The sequence below is a fragment of the Cheilinus undulatus genome, linkage group 19, assembly GCF_018320785.1.
Source record: "Cheilinus undulatus linkage group 19, ASM1832078v1, whole genome shotgun sequence".
Taxonomy (NCBI): Eukaryota; Metazoa; Chordata; class Actinopteri; order Labriformes; family Labridae; genus Cheilinus; species Cheilinus undulatus.
Window position 1 is genome coordinate 28,758,437 of NC_054883.1, and position 15,036 is coordinate 28,773,472.

General features: G+C 40.6%; 1 protein-coding gene across 2 annotated transcripts in view; it reads right to left on the minus strand.

Annotated features, from left to right (window-relative positions):
* Positions 1 to 15,036, minus strand: part of nrp1a (neuropilin 1a) — a 93,821-nt gene that overhangs the window by 19,703 nt on the left and 59,082 nt on the right. For both annotated transcript variants that reach the window (XM_041814095.1, XM_041814094.1), the window contains exons 8-9: positions 8,428 to 8,583; positions 3,655 to 3,799 (exon numbers count right to left, since the gene is read on the minus strand). In XM_041814095.1, coding sequence (XP_041670029.1) covers positions 3,655 to 3,799; positions 8,428 to 8,583 — 301 coding nt within the window. The remainder of the gene's footprint in view (positions 1 to 3,654; positions 3,800 to 8,427; positions 8,584 to 15,036) is intronic.

Below are 15,036 nucleotides of genomic sequence, written 5' to 3' on the forward strand. Positions count from 1 at the left end.
AAGGAATATTTTCTGACATTGTGAAAGCCCATACTTTCAAGCTTCTTAAACTTTGTTCTTTCTTTGTGGAGTTCTGTTTAAGAAGCGCGCCTCCGGTTGAGCAAAGCAAAAGCACCGGCCTTTGAAGTGGTAAGATATGAGAAAAAGGTATACGAGAGTGATTGAAAGTGTATGTGTGCGTCTCTGATCTGAGTTTAGACACTTGGGTGAACTCCCCGGTTCATCTGGAGCTCTAAATCAACATCAGCTGTGATCACAGAAGCTCCAGAGATGGCATGCACGCAATGACACACCCAGAGGAGCGAACATGTGTGGGTGTTTGGGGACTGTTTGTGTGGAGATGGTGATATGTGGTTGCGCTGGTCACATCTAGGGTTTGGGTGGAGCATCAGTGGCTCATCAGAGATATTTATACCCCACAGGGTATTTACAAACAACAGGGCGGTGGATCTTTTATTAATAAGTAGCTGTTTGAATCAGAAGGCCCACGCGACCAGGATGATTTAGGGAGAAACATCTTGCAACATTTTGCTGTTGGACTCCTCTAATCTGATGTCTGATTCATAGCCTTGACTTCTAAAGTGGAAGGTGGGCACCTTCCCTCCTCTGTGGTGGCCAGATGTACCGGTTTGTCAGGCACTGTCCTGACTGTTAGCACATAGGTGTAAAATACTCCCCAATACTATCTAGATTCTTCAAATTTATTTAGATTTTTCAAAATGTTACAGTATCTATGAAAAGTAATCACCTCCTTGGATGATTTACCCTTTTATTGATTTTCTGAATCAGTCATGGTCAATATAATTTGGCTTTTTTGACAAACAAGATTCCAAAATTCTCTTATCAAAGTGAAAACTGATTTCTACAAAGTTATGTCCAACAAATGTGTGTTGAAAAATAAGTGATTGCATAAATATTAATTCCTTTTAAACAGAATGACCTAACTCAACAGAGGTCCATCTAATTGGTACTAGAAGTCTCACAATAAGTGAAAGTGCATATGTCTCAAGGGAATTTAGCATAAAGACGCCTATATCTGGAAGGTCCAGTCACTGGTGAATCAGTATTCCTGGCTACCATTACACCATGAAGACAAAAGAAGACTCTAAGCATCCCAGAGAAAAGGTTTTTGAAAATTTTAAGTCAGGGGATGAAAAAATGCACAGAACATCCCCCAGAGTCATCAGAGTCCCAAAGAGAAAGCCACTGTTGAAGAAAACTCAGCAATTCTCAGTTACAGTTTGCCAAAAGGCCTGTGTGAGACTCCATGGTCAAGTGGAAGAAAGTTTTATTGACTGATGAGACAAAAATGGGGATTTTTGGCCATCAGACAAGATGCCATCATCCCCACTGTGAAGCATGGTGGTGGTAGCATCATGCTGTGGGGATGCTTCTCAGCGGCTGGAGGACAGTCTTATTCAGTCTCCAGGAGAACTACAGCTTGGGAGAAGATTTATTCTCCAGCAAGACAGTGACCTGAAACATACAGCGAAAGCTACAAGGAAATGACTCAAAGACAGGAAGAATGTTCTGGAGCTTGACAAGTTTTGCAAAATAAAAAAATGGAGTAAAATTGCAGTGCCAAGATGTGGAAGCCTGATTGAGACCTATCCACACAGACTCAGTGCTGTGATTGCAGCCAAAGGTAAATCTACCACTTATTTATTTGACATTACTTGGAAGAAATCTATTCTCACTTTGATATTAAGGAGGTGTTTTTTATTACCCACATCGATGAAATCGGCAGGGGGTTATGTAATGGGTTCCACATCTTTCTTTCTTTCTTTCTTTCTTTCTTTCTTTCTTTCTTTCTTCGTTTGTTTGTTTGTATGTGTACAAGATAACTCCAGAACAGAAAGTCGGATCTTCACCAAACTTTCAGGGAATGTTGGGATAGTGACAGGGAAGAATCAGTTAGATTTTGGTGATGATCCGCGCACCCGTTCGGTTTTTCTCGGACTTTGAAATTTTGAACACCATATTAATCAATGGGAGCGTCAGTTCCTCAGTAGCGCTGCTTAGGCGTGGGTCTGCCGCCTCAGACGGCCATTCTAGTTTTATTATTATATTGTTGATGACTAATTTATAAAATCAATGAAAGGGTAAAACATCCCAGGGGTGAATATTTTTATAGGCTGTGTATACTTGTTGCTAAAAGTTGGCTGTTAAACCAATCAGAGGGACTTTTCAGAGGAGTTACAAAAGGCAGCCTTTTGGGAAAGTACCCAGCAACAAAAATGCTGTGCTCATGGTATTCATGGTTCAAAGGTGAGCTTGGTAGGTGTGCTAAATGCTACAATCATCCTCCCTAATGCAACCATCAAATGCTGCCTGCACAAGACCATGCAACTGCTTCTGTATGAACTTTAATTTTAAGGGTGCCAGTTTTGGAAATACAGGCACCCTACTTTCAAGCTGAGATTAGACACATTTTGTGAAATATTTAAGATGCTACTCTGGCAGCACATTCCAGGGAAAGTAGGGCGGTATTAAAAAGCTCTCGTATTTCTTTTAAGAAAAGTTTTTTTCAGAAAATTTCTGGTATCAGGGATCCAAAACTTGGAGTAGAAGTGAATGAGTCACTGAGTTTATGCAGCCTTCATAAGCCTCCCTGCTCCTCTCTCCAATATCACTGAGGGCATGTAGAGGAGCTGGCTGTGCCTTCAGAGCACCCGGGGGTGATGACGTCCTTACTGGGGCCCAGTGGTGACTTCGATCTTGTGATGTGTTTACGCTCTGTGCAGTGGTCTGGTCGTGTGCCTATAACACACGCCCCAGCTGTAACCCTGCTGTGCCCACAGTGCCGTCTGCCTTGCTATTACATGCACAGCCACGCATAGATGATGCACCAAAAAAAGTCCCAACACACTGGAAACACATCTGGCTGGCTTCAACTAATACTAAGGCTAACTTTTAGCCCAATAAGAGTTAAATCTGACCTAACGCTGACTTTAAATAGCTTTATTTCCTCCCCTTTTCTTCCTTATCAAAGCACAGAAGAACAAAACACACTTACATGCATTAATTAACATTCAATGCACATGCTCCCTAACCCACAGAGATGCACACAGATGTGCTAAACCATATGAAAGTCAGCCACACACTCAAACAAACACTAACCTCTCATTAAAACAAGATCAACAAAAAGGCAAAGATGAGAGGGGCTTTGCCAAACCAGATCTCTGTGTGATGAAGACAGACTGTGGCTAAAGAGGAGGCTGAGATGCAATCAGCAGGAGGCATGGGACCTTATAGATGCAGCCCAGCTGCCAGATGTTAGCTCCATTTATATTATATGAGGAACATCTAAACATGGGGTAACATAAATAGGTAATCCTCCTTTGTGGGTTCTTCTCTATTCTGCAGCAGCTTGCTTTGGCCTTAGAGGGAGACTCTTACAGAAATAGTGCTTCATCTCACACCTGGCAAAAGGAGAGTGTTTGTGCAACTGGGGCCTGGATGTAATAAACCGAGTATGATGCAACAGGAGAGTTGAGCTAACATTGGGACAGGTGCAAACGCAGCGTCAGATTCTTGCATTTTTAAGTGCTTTGATGTTTATTTAGACCGCTACCTTATGTTTTATGTGTCTAAGAAAAACGAAGCAGAGGCTGGCGTGTTTATGTATGCAGCAGGTTTCTCTGCAGTACCAACCTGATATCTTGCATCCGTACACCTCGAAGCGCAGTGCGATGCCTGTTTCCCAGGAAACAGGACGGATTCGGACGAAGCGTGTGAGGGTGGGTTTGGGCAGCTTCGTCTTGACAACGTCTGTTGGGTTGGTGTTGCCTTGGAAAACCTGAAGTAGAGAGAAAAGTAAAATATTGAACACGCTGAGATGAAATGCAGAGTGAAAATTGCTATGAGACCTTGACTGCATTGAATAGAGAAAAAGAGAGAGGCTTCGCAGGAAAAATTCACCTTCAATAAGAATAAAAAAATGAACCAGCAGAGTTTTTTTCCACCATGGAAACTTCACTGAAATGTGACGATTTATTGATCAGAATATGCAACAATTGACTATTTCCTAACCGTGACTGTGCATTATAGGATTTCTGTTATGCACTTTTACAACTTTGAGAACAAACAATCAAGACCTGAGTGGATCGCCCCAGTCTCATCTGCCCTGAATTTATACAAAGGCTCTTATTATCAACACAGCACTTACTGTAATGGGCTGGAACCAAACTAGATTTTCAACTCCCTTTGTAAGTGTCATTTGATGCAAGTTTTAGGGCATTTTCAGAAAAGCCAAAATTAAAATCATGGATTTAGCTTTTCATCTAACCACAAACAAACCAGACAGCTGTGAAAGCAGTTCTTGAAATACATTTAAAAAGAAAGCCACTGTCATGAGGCAACCCCATTCAATAAATGTATTATCTCTTCACTGTAGCCTTTTAAAGTTTATAGATGTGTAGACAGACAGGGCTTGATTAACCCTTTCTGGGGCAAGGAGACATATGTTCACTCTGGTAGACCTCCTTCTTGGCCTCCTTCAACTCTCTGTGATATAGTCGAACAGAAATTATTGAAATTATTTCCCTCAGTCAACATCCGACTAATCAGCCCACAGCATCTCAAACTTCCTGTTTCCTCCAGAACTTGAAAAATGGAGTTTTATGTCTCTTTTGGTCTTTTTTTACCCTAACATCATAACTAACCATGATAAGCTGATGAAACTCACAGTTTAATGTCATAAAAGGTTCTGTCTGATTTCTATAATTATTATTATCATTACTGTTATTATTATTATTATTATTATTATTATTATTATTATCGTAACAAAAATTAGAAGCAAACAAAATGGTAATAGCAGTTTCCCTGTGGTGCACCACACAGTTCAGTTTTAGGCCCAATTTCATTTTCTTTTTACTTTATCTTTTTAAAGGGACTTTAAGTCTTCATCTGCTTATAATAATAATAATAATAATAATAATAATAATAATAATAATAACAAAGGGGTGTTTTCTTGAGTTTTTCTAGGTTTTTGGTGTTTGTGTTTATCTAGTTGGATTTGTTTTCTTGCGTTCTGCTGATTATGGGGTTTGCGGGGTTTGTACTGTTATGTTCTTATGCTTTATCTTAATATTAATTCCAATTTGTCAATGCATTTGTGAACCCCTGTTTTTAAAAGTGCTATGCAAATACATTTATTTTATTATTTAGACAAAAATGTATTGGAGATCTGATAGACTTAAGACCAGTCTTGACATGCCATCCCAAATGTAACTTTGACAAAAGAAACACATTTTACAGATGCGCCTGGTTCCCTTACACTTCCTCTTTCTCCACATGTAGCAGCACTAACAGGCTATGAACTGTGACTGTGAAACCTGAGGCGGTATGTGTAACACTGACAAGACCAGATTGGCTCAAGATGCCCTCTTTCCGTCCTCTGCTCCCAGATTTGGTGGACAGGTTTTACTGCACTGTGTTGTTTAAAGGTCAGAGATGTCTCTGTTCTCCCCCGGGGTTCGCTGACAGTTTACTAGCACTGTGCACAGAGGCCGGCCACCCAGCGAAACAACTCCCCACAGTCCATCGTAGTTCATTCTGGGTAATTGAATCACAGGGGTGACCATGTGACCTCCTGACCTAATGGAAACAGTACCTATGGGGCAGAGGGGAGTCCAGCGGTGAGGGGCAGGAAGGATGGGCAGATAGCTTCGCTGAAAAGCCAACAGTGCTGATGTATTTGTCCCTCTGCAACCCATTCCCTTGTCAACTACTGCGACAAAGTCATCCACTCTCTAAAAATGTCACGCCAAGTCTCCTCTCCACTTGCTAACTGTAAAGTGGCTTTCTCCAAGAGCGGCGCTTAAACGCCAAACTGCAAGCTCAGCATGTTGCAAATGGTGCCCCTCTGCACAGAGCACTTTAGAGAGCAGAAAAACACATACCCAAGTCACCACAGCACCTTTACGCTCTGAGACTGTGTACTTTGGAGAGACCATAAAATAATCAGGCCTGGGAGCTTGTCTACACTGTGGCACAAACACGCTTGTTTGGATGGTTTGCTGCTGTTCAGAACTTTTTTGTTGCTCCTCAAACCCCAAAAAAGCCCTTCTGGTCTTTACATGAGATCTGTCAGTCACACACATGCCTCTCTGACCCTCTGATCACACACAGCGGAGGGTGTGTTTGCCTCCAGATGGACAAAACTGGCTCTGTTTGACAGGCTGATCAGCAATCAATGGTCACAGCCTGTCACGCTCCGGTCAAGCATGCCATCCCTCCGTTTCTTTCTACGCCTTTCCCTCCACCAGCTGCTCAAACATGACAGCTTCTCCTGTTTCTTTCTATCAATATCCCCTTTAACTCCTGTTTGTCAAGTCTTTTGTCATCCCGGCTTCTTTTACGACAACTTGACGGCTGCCTGACATAAAATAGAAGATACATTCCTTACATAATCCTGCCTATGGCGACTGCTGTGATGAAGTAGCACCACAGCCTGAGCTGGAAATATCATGTACCGACAAAGACGGAGGGATTACGACCATGCTGAGGAAAGTGTATAATTATATGTTGGGAGAAAGAGACTTGAGTGAACATAGTTGGGCATTCCCCCTTTTGTTGCGCTTAAAAACAACTTATGAGAGACAACAATTCAAGTCAGATGGCCGCTCCACTAAAGGGGGATATTCCAAGTTCATCACAAATGCATGTGTGGGGGCTTTTATGGTGGTCAGTACGTTTACATCCACTTTTAAAGAGATGTATAACTGTGTTGGTCTGACTTTAAGCAGGCTTTTAAAATGCATGTAAACAGGCTAACTGACTGAAATCAGATTTATCAAAGCCAGACTGACACACCTTGGATAACTGGGGCTTGATTTGCTCTTGCATGTAAACACCTCAATCACTCCAAACTGGAAAAAGCATTATGAGCATGCTCCACAGATTTCACAACAGACTTTGTTGAGCTGAATAGCATAAATGCAAAGCAGAGCAGAAGTCTGGCTGTCGTCTGTCTTTGGATATCACCATAAGCTAGGGTGATAGTGTGCATCACAACTGTACCAAAACTAAAGCATAGAGTACTTCCAGAAGTCTGAAAGTGTTTATGTGTTCACCATTTCACTTACAACCAGTTTGTTGCTTGCTAACTTGTTAGCAATGTCAACTGGGCGAAGGCCAAAAAGTAACTAGCTAAAAGGAGGCTTATCACCACCTACTACAGCACAGTCAGACATACTTCAATCATGAAATTAATTCTCCTTCAGTGCTTGTATACTAAAACAAAGATAGTAGTCCACACTGTCAAACTAAACAAGTTCAACATACACCAAATTAAAGTTGAAACCAATTATAAAAGATTTTACATAGTTGAAATACATTTTTTAATAGAGTCAAGTTCAAATTTATAATTTATACTACAATCCCCGATGAGTTAATAGAACTCAAAAATATTAGAGGAAACTGATTACATTAAGATTTAAAGTTACCAAAATAAAAGTAGCCTATTTCTACAGTAGCAGGTGCTTAGTCATTTTAAATTATATAAACTAAATTGTACTCTTATATTTAAGTTAACTTAACTTTTTAAAGCTAAACTACAATATGGAAACTTCCCTACATTTAAAAATTCTGTTTGAATTTAACTCGAAATAACATGTGTTTCCATAAAGCTACATGTTCATCATTTTCCCTTAGAAATGAAAGGCGCTCACTGAACCAGTATGCTCTCTTCCATCACGTTCATGTACCACCCACAGTATGTTGTGGTTTCTCGCCATAGGCGGGGCAGACTTAGTCAGTAACTTCACCCAGGGTGCAAAGAGTCTAATGCCCAAAGGCATTCTGGGAGAACCCTACAGATTAAGGGATTATTAGGAAATAATTTGAGAACAATGACTGAGTATAATGATTGAGTATTGCTTACTCAAAATAGAAATATGTTCAGTCAATTCAGAAATATAGAGCTGAAACAGCTACGTATGTTTAATTTTCTAAGTTAATACAACTCACTGGTTTTTCTGTTGCTGGCTAAAAGGCTTGTAGGGATTCTTTCTGATACTAAAAGGATGCTTTTAAGGAAATATGAACAGGAGATCTTCTTATAGTTATCTGTGTCACTTTTATTTTTGTTTGTTTGTTTGTAGTCTGACAATTGCATCAGTTGTGACTGTTGTGGTGGTTTTATCCTGGAATGGCTCACATGGTCAGAATGCTGAGAATCAGAGCTTTCTGCTGTTGTAGCATGTGGTATTTTGGGGTTAAACCTCTGCAGGGTCTTCCTGCAGCCACAGTGATTCAAAATAAGTCCACCACTGCTTAAACATATCTGCACCTTGTGATATCTATTTTTAAGCATAACCCCATTTTGTGAATGCTTTCCTAGCATCAAAGTAGATGATGTCTATACACCAATGATTGCTAAAGAAAATCTAACTACACCAGAGAAAACGCAATGAAATCTGTTACCTTTTGTTTGGAGCCTTCCTTCAAAGTGATCCAGTCTTCTCCATTAGAGCTGACGTCCACTTTGTAGGACCTGACATAGTAAATCCTCCGGGTCTCCTGGGAAATGGCGCCTTGGGTGCCGATGGCTGAGACGAACCTCAAGAACCCGAGGTCCACCTGTGGTTTAGGAAAGACAGAGAGAGAAACCAAGTTAGAAATAGCTGAGAGAAAAATCCTCAGGAGCTTTAAAGATGACAGATTTTCTATTTCAGTATTTAGGAGAATCCTTATTAACCTTGCTGGAATAAAGAGCTCCATGTAATGAATAGTTTAGTAAAAAGGGCTTTCATCACACGGCCTGTATTAATAATGCACCGACAAGCTAGAGAGTTAAAAATATAACCCCAGTATTAGATTCACCTCAAGCTACAGTCCCACCATGCCTCTACCTGGAATTTAATAAACAGCAATGCAACAATATTCACATTAATGAAAGAGACACAGGATGACAACTTAATTTCCTGAGACGGGAGACAAAGGCTTATTGGCTAAAAGTGAATACTGAATAGAGCAGGGTCTGCAATCGCCTTATCAAAACTGGCCAGGAGGAAAGAAAGATACAGATTGAATATCAAATATTGTACCTTTTAAAATATGCATGGGTGTTATGAAGTAATCATGAACTGCAGAGTATTACTGCAGGACTGTTATAATTTTAACAAAGAGCCTTCCAGAGGGGATGGGGCCAGACCAGGTCTGTATTCCAGTCCCGTGTACACTTTCAAGAGTGTCTGCTGCATTAAGAGCTGATCCTGCACAGAAACTGGTTTGTGTCAGACCTGCTGTGAGTGTCACAACTATGACCAGATCACATACACTCACACACGGTTGTTATATGTCACCTTGGCTTCTGGCTCTGTGTTAAGAATAGACTTTAACTGGGCTTTGTTTAACTCTGGGATTATTTGCACAAATAATCAGTGACAAGCAGCCTCAAATTAGTTCAAGCCTGTCTGGTTGCTGCAAGGCTACCCATAAAGGGGGATAAAGGGAAAGCTTTCAGGGGCCCAGAAGAATGGAGGCCCTATGGAGGTCAGGAAAATCATGATCCATTGTAAAGCTTAGCTGCAATAACCATATGTTATTTTTGGACCTGAATAATAACCACTCTTATCAAAGCAGCAAACATTTATTTATCGATTAATTAATTAATCAATTCATTCATTCATTCCAAAGTATCTAGCCTTCTTCAAAGTATGAATTTCTTTCTTAAAACAGAAAAAAAAATGAGTTAAATGTGGCAAAAGTGGGTAAATAGAGGCACAATGTTGGCAGGAAGTGGCAAAAATAGGCAGAATAGTGGCAAAAATGGGCAGAAAAATGGCAAAAGTTTGTTAGAAGTGACAAAAAGGACAGAAAGACAGTGAAATAGGGATTAATAGGTAGCAAAAAAATTTAATGTGGCAAAAATAGGTAAACACAAGTAAAAAGGCCAGAAAAGTGGCAAAAGATGGCAGAAAAGTGTGGAAAAGTGTTTGATAAATGATAAAAAAGGGTGGAAATTTGTTGAAATTGGATTTTAAAGTAGCAAAAAAGGGTAAATACTTGCAAAAACCTGTTTAAAGTAGCAAAAATATGGGGGCAGGTGAAGAAAAGGGGTTACAATGTGGCAAAAATGGGTAATAAAAGCGTGCAAAATTTATATTAAAAAAATGTGCAAGATTGATGAAAAATGAAGGTGGCATAAATTGTGAGGAAAAGAGGTTAAAAAATGTAAAAAGTCAATTTAAAAAAGTCATAAATAAATAAATAATTTCAACATCAGAGCCCAGTAATAGCTTGTCTGTTTCAGCTCCAAAATAAAGTTACTATCAGCCAAGATGCATGCTGGCATGCTAAGTTTTTTTAAGTTTTCATTTTCTGAACGTTTTATCTCTCCCATTTTTGAGGCGTCTTTGTTGTAAGATGCTGCTGAAAGCACTCCATTTCCTAATGTTGCTCTTCAAAATAAAAGTCCCCAAAGATTGTTAGCATTGGAGGCTTTTATTGTGACAGTTTTGGCCGGAAAAGAATGTGTCTATCTCCTGATACTTAACTTACTTAACTAACTGATGGTTTTGTCTTGTGTGGTAAACGAAGATCATCCTCCATTCCACTACTGCCAAAACTGCTCTTACTTGAATTTAAGTAAGGAGCAGAGGAAGCAACTCTGGTTCATTGAAAAAGCAAGAGAGCAAACTGATTACATGGCAAAATCATACAGAGCCAGTCTGGTTTGAGGAGTCAGAAAGGGACAATGTAAAAAAAGTTGCAGAGTTTGTTTAGTAACAGTTGAGCAGCCAGGGGAATATTCTTAACTTAGGGCAGACACTGTTAATAATGTTATCTTTTGTTAAACTCCCCTGTCACACTAAAATCCTGACTAGTAGCCTGGAGGTGAGGTTAACTGTTGCTTCTACTGATGAACCTAGAACTTTTCAGCCACCAGTGATGATAAATGATGTTTCCATGACCTCTGTGGAGGCTACTTAACCTCACGAAATCATCCCTCCATCCATAACAGAGGAAAAGAGTGGGTGAAGTGTGAAACTTGAAGGCTTTTAAAATGAATGCAAACTCCTCAGAGTTGCAATAGCGTGCTTAATTTTAACAAGCGTTAACACCGTCTCTGACAGGCTGAGCTGACGTTAATAAGGAGTAATGGTGTAGCGTGCAGACGCCACTTAGACACAGGAGCGATGCAGGAAGCCGGGGCGTTGGTGGAACGCGTTTCCAGATCGTGATGAGACACAAGGCCTTTGATGTTGACATGGGATGGGCTCAGGCTCTGATGGATGGCGACCAGAGTCTTGAGTAGATTATTGAATGGGTGCAGAGAATATCATGGGTATGTGCATGTGCAAGGGTGTGTAAGAAAGAGCGACAACAGTGAAATCCTTTATGTGAGTCTGAGCAGACAGACGCAGAAGCGTGCACATATTTCAGAAAATCAAAGCCAGCGTGATCTGCCTCCAAAAATCTCCATAGAGCTCCTCCAGCATGTTAAAACCATACAGCCAGTGCCAGCTAGCTCTCTCTGCCAACCTTATATACAGCGCTGCGCCATGCTTAATGACTCATAGCAAAGAGCAGGAACGAAACATCTGCATGCCACAAAATGCTGGTCATTCCTGCTCCTCAAATTCTCTTAACATAAACAGATGGGTGCAATAAATGACGTTCTACCATGTTATTCTCTTTCGCTCTCTCTCTTTTGGCTACTCAAAGGATTTGGGTGGATGAAGGCTAACAAAAAAGACAGTCAAATACTGAGACAGAATACTTTTGTTCCTGTCTACAGGCTCAAGAGGCTTATACAGTAAGACCCAGATTTCTTGTGGGTCTACAAATAGAGACAAAATCAAATCCCTGCAGCTTCAGACAGTTCCCATTTAATAACGCAGAAGCTGAATTCCTCTCTGCTGGGTAAATGGCCATATGTGTGATAGAGAAAGCACTACGGATGGCAGCAAGGCCTGTCCCTGTGTACATTAACCCAGTCAGATCTTTAACATCTGTGTTCAAATGGGCCAATCGGCCTCCTTTCCACTCTGCACCAATGGCATAGCAACTTACTGAAAAGGCTGAAAAAAGGTCTAATAGGGAGACTTGGCCCTGGGATGTTTTCTCTGAAAGGTGTAATGGAGAAGAAGAGGAGCCTCTGGGAGTGGAATGAGTGCTGGTGCTAATTGGGAACACTCATGGGTGCTCAGACTCACAATCTAAGAACCTGAATGTAATGAATTATGGGTAGTTTGAAGATAGATGGCTGATGTATGACTTTTATTGATAATTGGGTCGACTGGAAAGCTCCTTTTTTGGAGTTTTTATTTAAAGGGTAGCAATTTATTTAGGGGTTCTGTGCCATGGGGTGTGGTACGCTGCCCAGTTTAAAGAGCTGAAAGTCTAGCATACGTTCATTAGTTTGTGGTTAAGTCAGAAAAACCAAAGAGATGCTGTGGCAAAGAGAATTATTGGAATTTTTGAAGGGTTTTGGCACAAAAACTCAAAGTTAATGATACAGAATATATGCAGCCTCGGTCCATTAGGGTAGACTGAGACTGGCAAATGGAGAAGGAAGAAACGATGAAGAAAAAAGAGCATAGAAGAAGGTCAGGATGGTAAACAAGCTGCTGACAGTGATCAAGGTACCCCCATAAGGGGGATAAAAGGGAAAGCTTTCTGGGGCCCAGACAAGTGGGGGCCCATGGAGGTGGTGTGATATCCATATTTTATTTTAACCTGAACAGTAATGGTTTTTACTTATTTATTTATGCTGTAGTACATTATAGTGTTTTCAGAATGTAAACCCATTTTCTGAAAACAGGATTACCTTTTTTGGTAATGTTAACAATGAGGATGACAACACTGAGCTAAACCATGTGGAAAGTATTCTTAGACCTGATGTGCACAAACATCAGGGTATGGAGAAAAGCAGAGGGAACTGAAATACCTTTGAGGCAAATACTTAAATAATTGCATAATAAAGATGAAAATTTGCAAACATGGGCTGAAGTCATACAAATGGGCAATAAAAAATGGTGAAATGCAGTTAAAAAGTGGCAAAAAATTGGTTGAAAGTGGCAAAAAGAGGATGAAAGGGGCAAAATTGGGGGATAGGCAGCAAATATGTTTTAAGGAATAAACAAAAGCTTCAAAAACTGGCAGTAAAAAAGGGTAAAAGGGATTAAATAGGTGGCAAAATGGGTTAAAGGTGGCAAAAATGGGCTCAGATTGGCAAAAAAGGGTCTGGGTGGAAATAAAATAACTAAAAGTTACAAAAATTGGCAGTAAAATAGGTGAAAAGCACTTAAAAACTGGCAATTTGGGTTGAAATAGGCCAAAATGGGCAGCTACAGTAGTATAAACAGGTAAGTGATAAAACCTAGCAGCAACAAGTGGTAAAAGTTGGTGAAAGAGTGTCAAAAATGGGTTTAAAGTTGCAAAATGTGGCCTATAGTGGCAAAAATTTGGCTAACAGTGGTACTAATAGGCAGTACATATGGTGAAAAGCAGTTAAAAAGTGGCAAAAATGCGATATAATTGGCAAATAAGGGTTAAAATGGTGAAACATGGTTAAAGGGTGGACTGGTTATAAGCTGCAACAAAGAGGTTGCATATGGGTTAGGAAAGGAAACAAGTTGCAAAATGAACAGTAAGGTGAAAAGTGGTTAAAAGTGGCAAACAATTGTCTGAAAGTGGCAAAAACATGTTAGCAGTGGCAAAAAGGGCAGTAAAAATGGTGAAAAGCAGTTAAGAAGTGGCAAAAAAGTTTAAGAGGGGAAATAGTGGGCAGCTAACTTAGCTGAAAAGTTGCAAAAGTGGTTAAATGTGGAAACAAATGTAGCTAAACTGACAGAAACAGTAATGAAGAGGGGTTAAGTGGCATTAATATGAACATCAGAACCGGGTAATAGCTTGAAACACTTTTTAGCTCCAAAGTGAACTGTTAGCCAGGACGCTTGCACCAATGCTTCTGATCCAGCATTGATACTGTCAATAAATCACTTCTGGGGAGGACCCATTCACTGTTTTTTTCTGTGGGCAGGTCTGACAGTGATGCCTGTGAAGATGTGAAGGACAGAAGCAGAAGTAAGCAAACCAGATTAATTTCACATACACAGGTTGATTACAGGGCACAGGTAATGAGCGAAGCATGATTTATTAATGGTTGCTTGTTTGGAGCAGAGGAACAAGGCGGAGGCGGCGTTAACAGACCGGGGTTACCTGGGTCACAGAGAGAAGATGGACTACCAGGGCGCTCTGGATGTAAAGCAAAGTCCAACCCACACCACAGACACCACATTGAAAACAAACAAGCCCAGATAATGATGACTAGTGGGACTCCTTTTAGCCCAGAGCCACAGACAGCACTAGGTGACCTATATACATAAACCAACATTTAGATTTTACAAACACAGCTCGGTGGATGTCGGGTAAATAAATCACTCACAGAAGATAAAGTATTCGTCATTGAGCCGTGAACAGCTGAATCATGCCTAATGGGTGATGTAATCACTGCGCTGAAAGGTGTGAATTATGACTCATAATCTGCCATCTATGGGGATGTGCTGCATTTGAGACACTGCTGATCTAACAGAACGAAGCCTGGGTCTGTTTCTCTTATTTTCACGATGAGAGTGCTTGTTTGGACTGAGGCCCACATATAGACGGATGACACTCTTGGCATGCTGGTGCATGGTAACTCATATCAGGAGGATCACACACGTACTCTCTGGGACATAAACATGCCAGGCTGGGTAAGAAATCACCCAGACATCTGTGAAACTTTCCATAAAGTGATGGCAGGCTGAGATGTGTGTGGGCAGAGATTAAGCGTGTCCTTGCACAAAAGGCTTTATTGGTTTGTTTTTAGAGACGAGGCCAGACTTGGCTGACCTCTCTGCCCCCCCTACTGCATCCTGTCACCTCCCCTTCACTCTTTACCATTTGTGATCCTTTTTGACCTTGTGCTTTGTCGCTCTTTGTCACTTTATTTAGATCTGTTTTTCCCTACTTTTAGGCTTGCAGTGAATTTTGAATTTAGAGATAGAAACAAATGTCACTTAAAATGTACAGTTAAGATTAAAG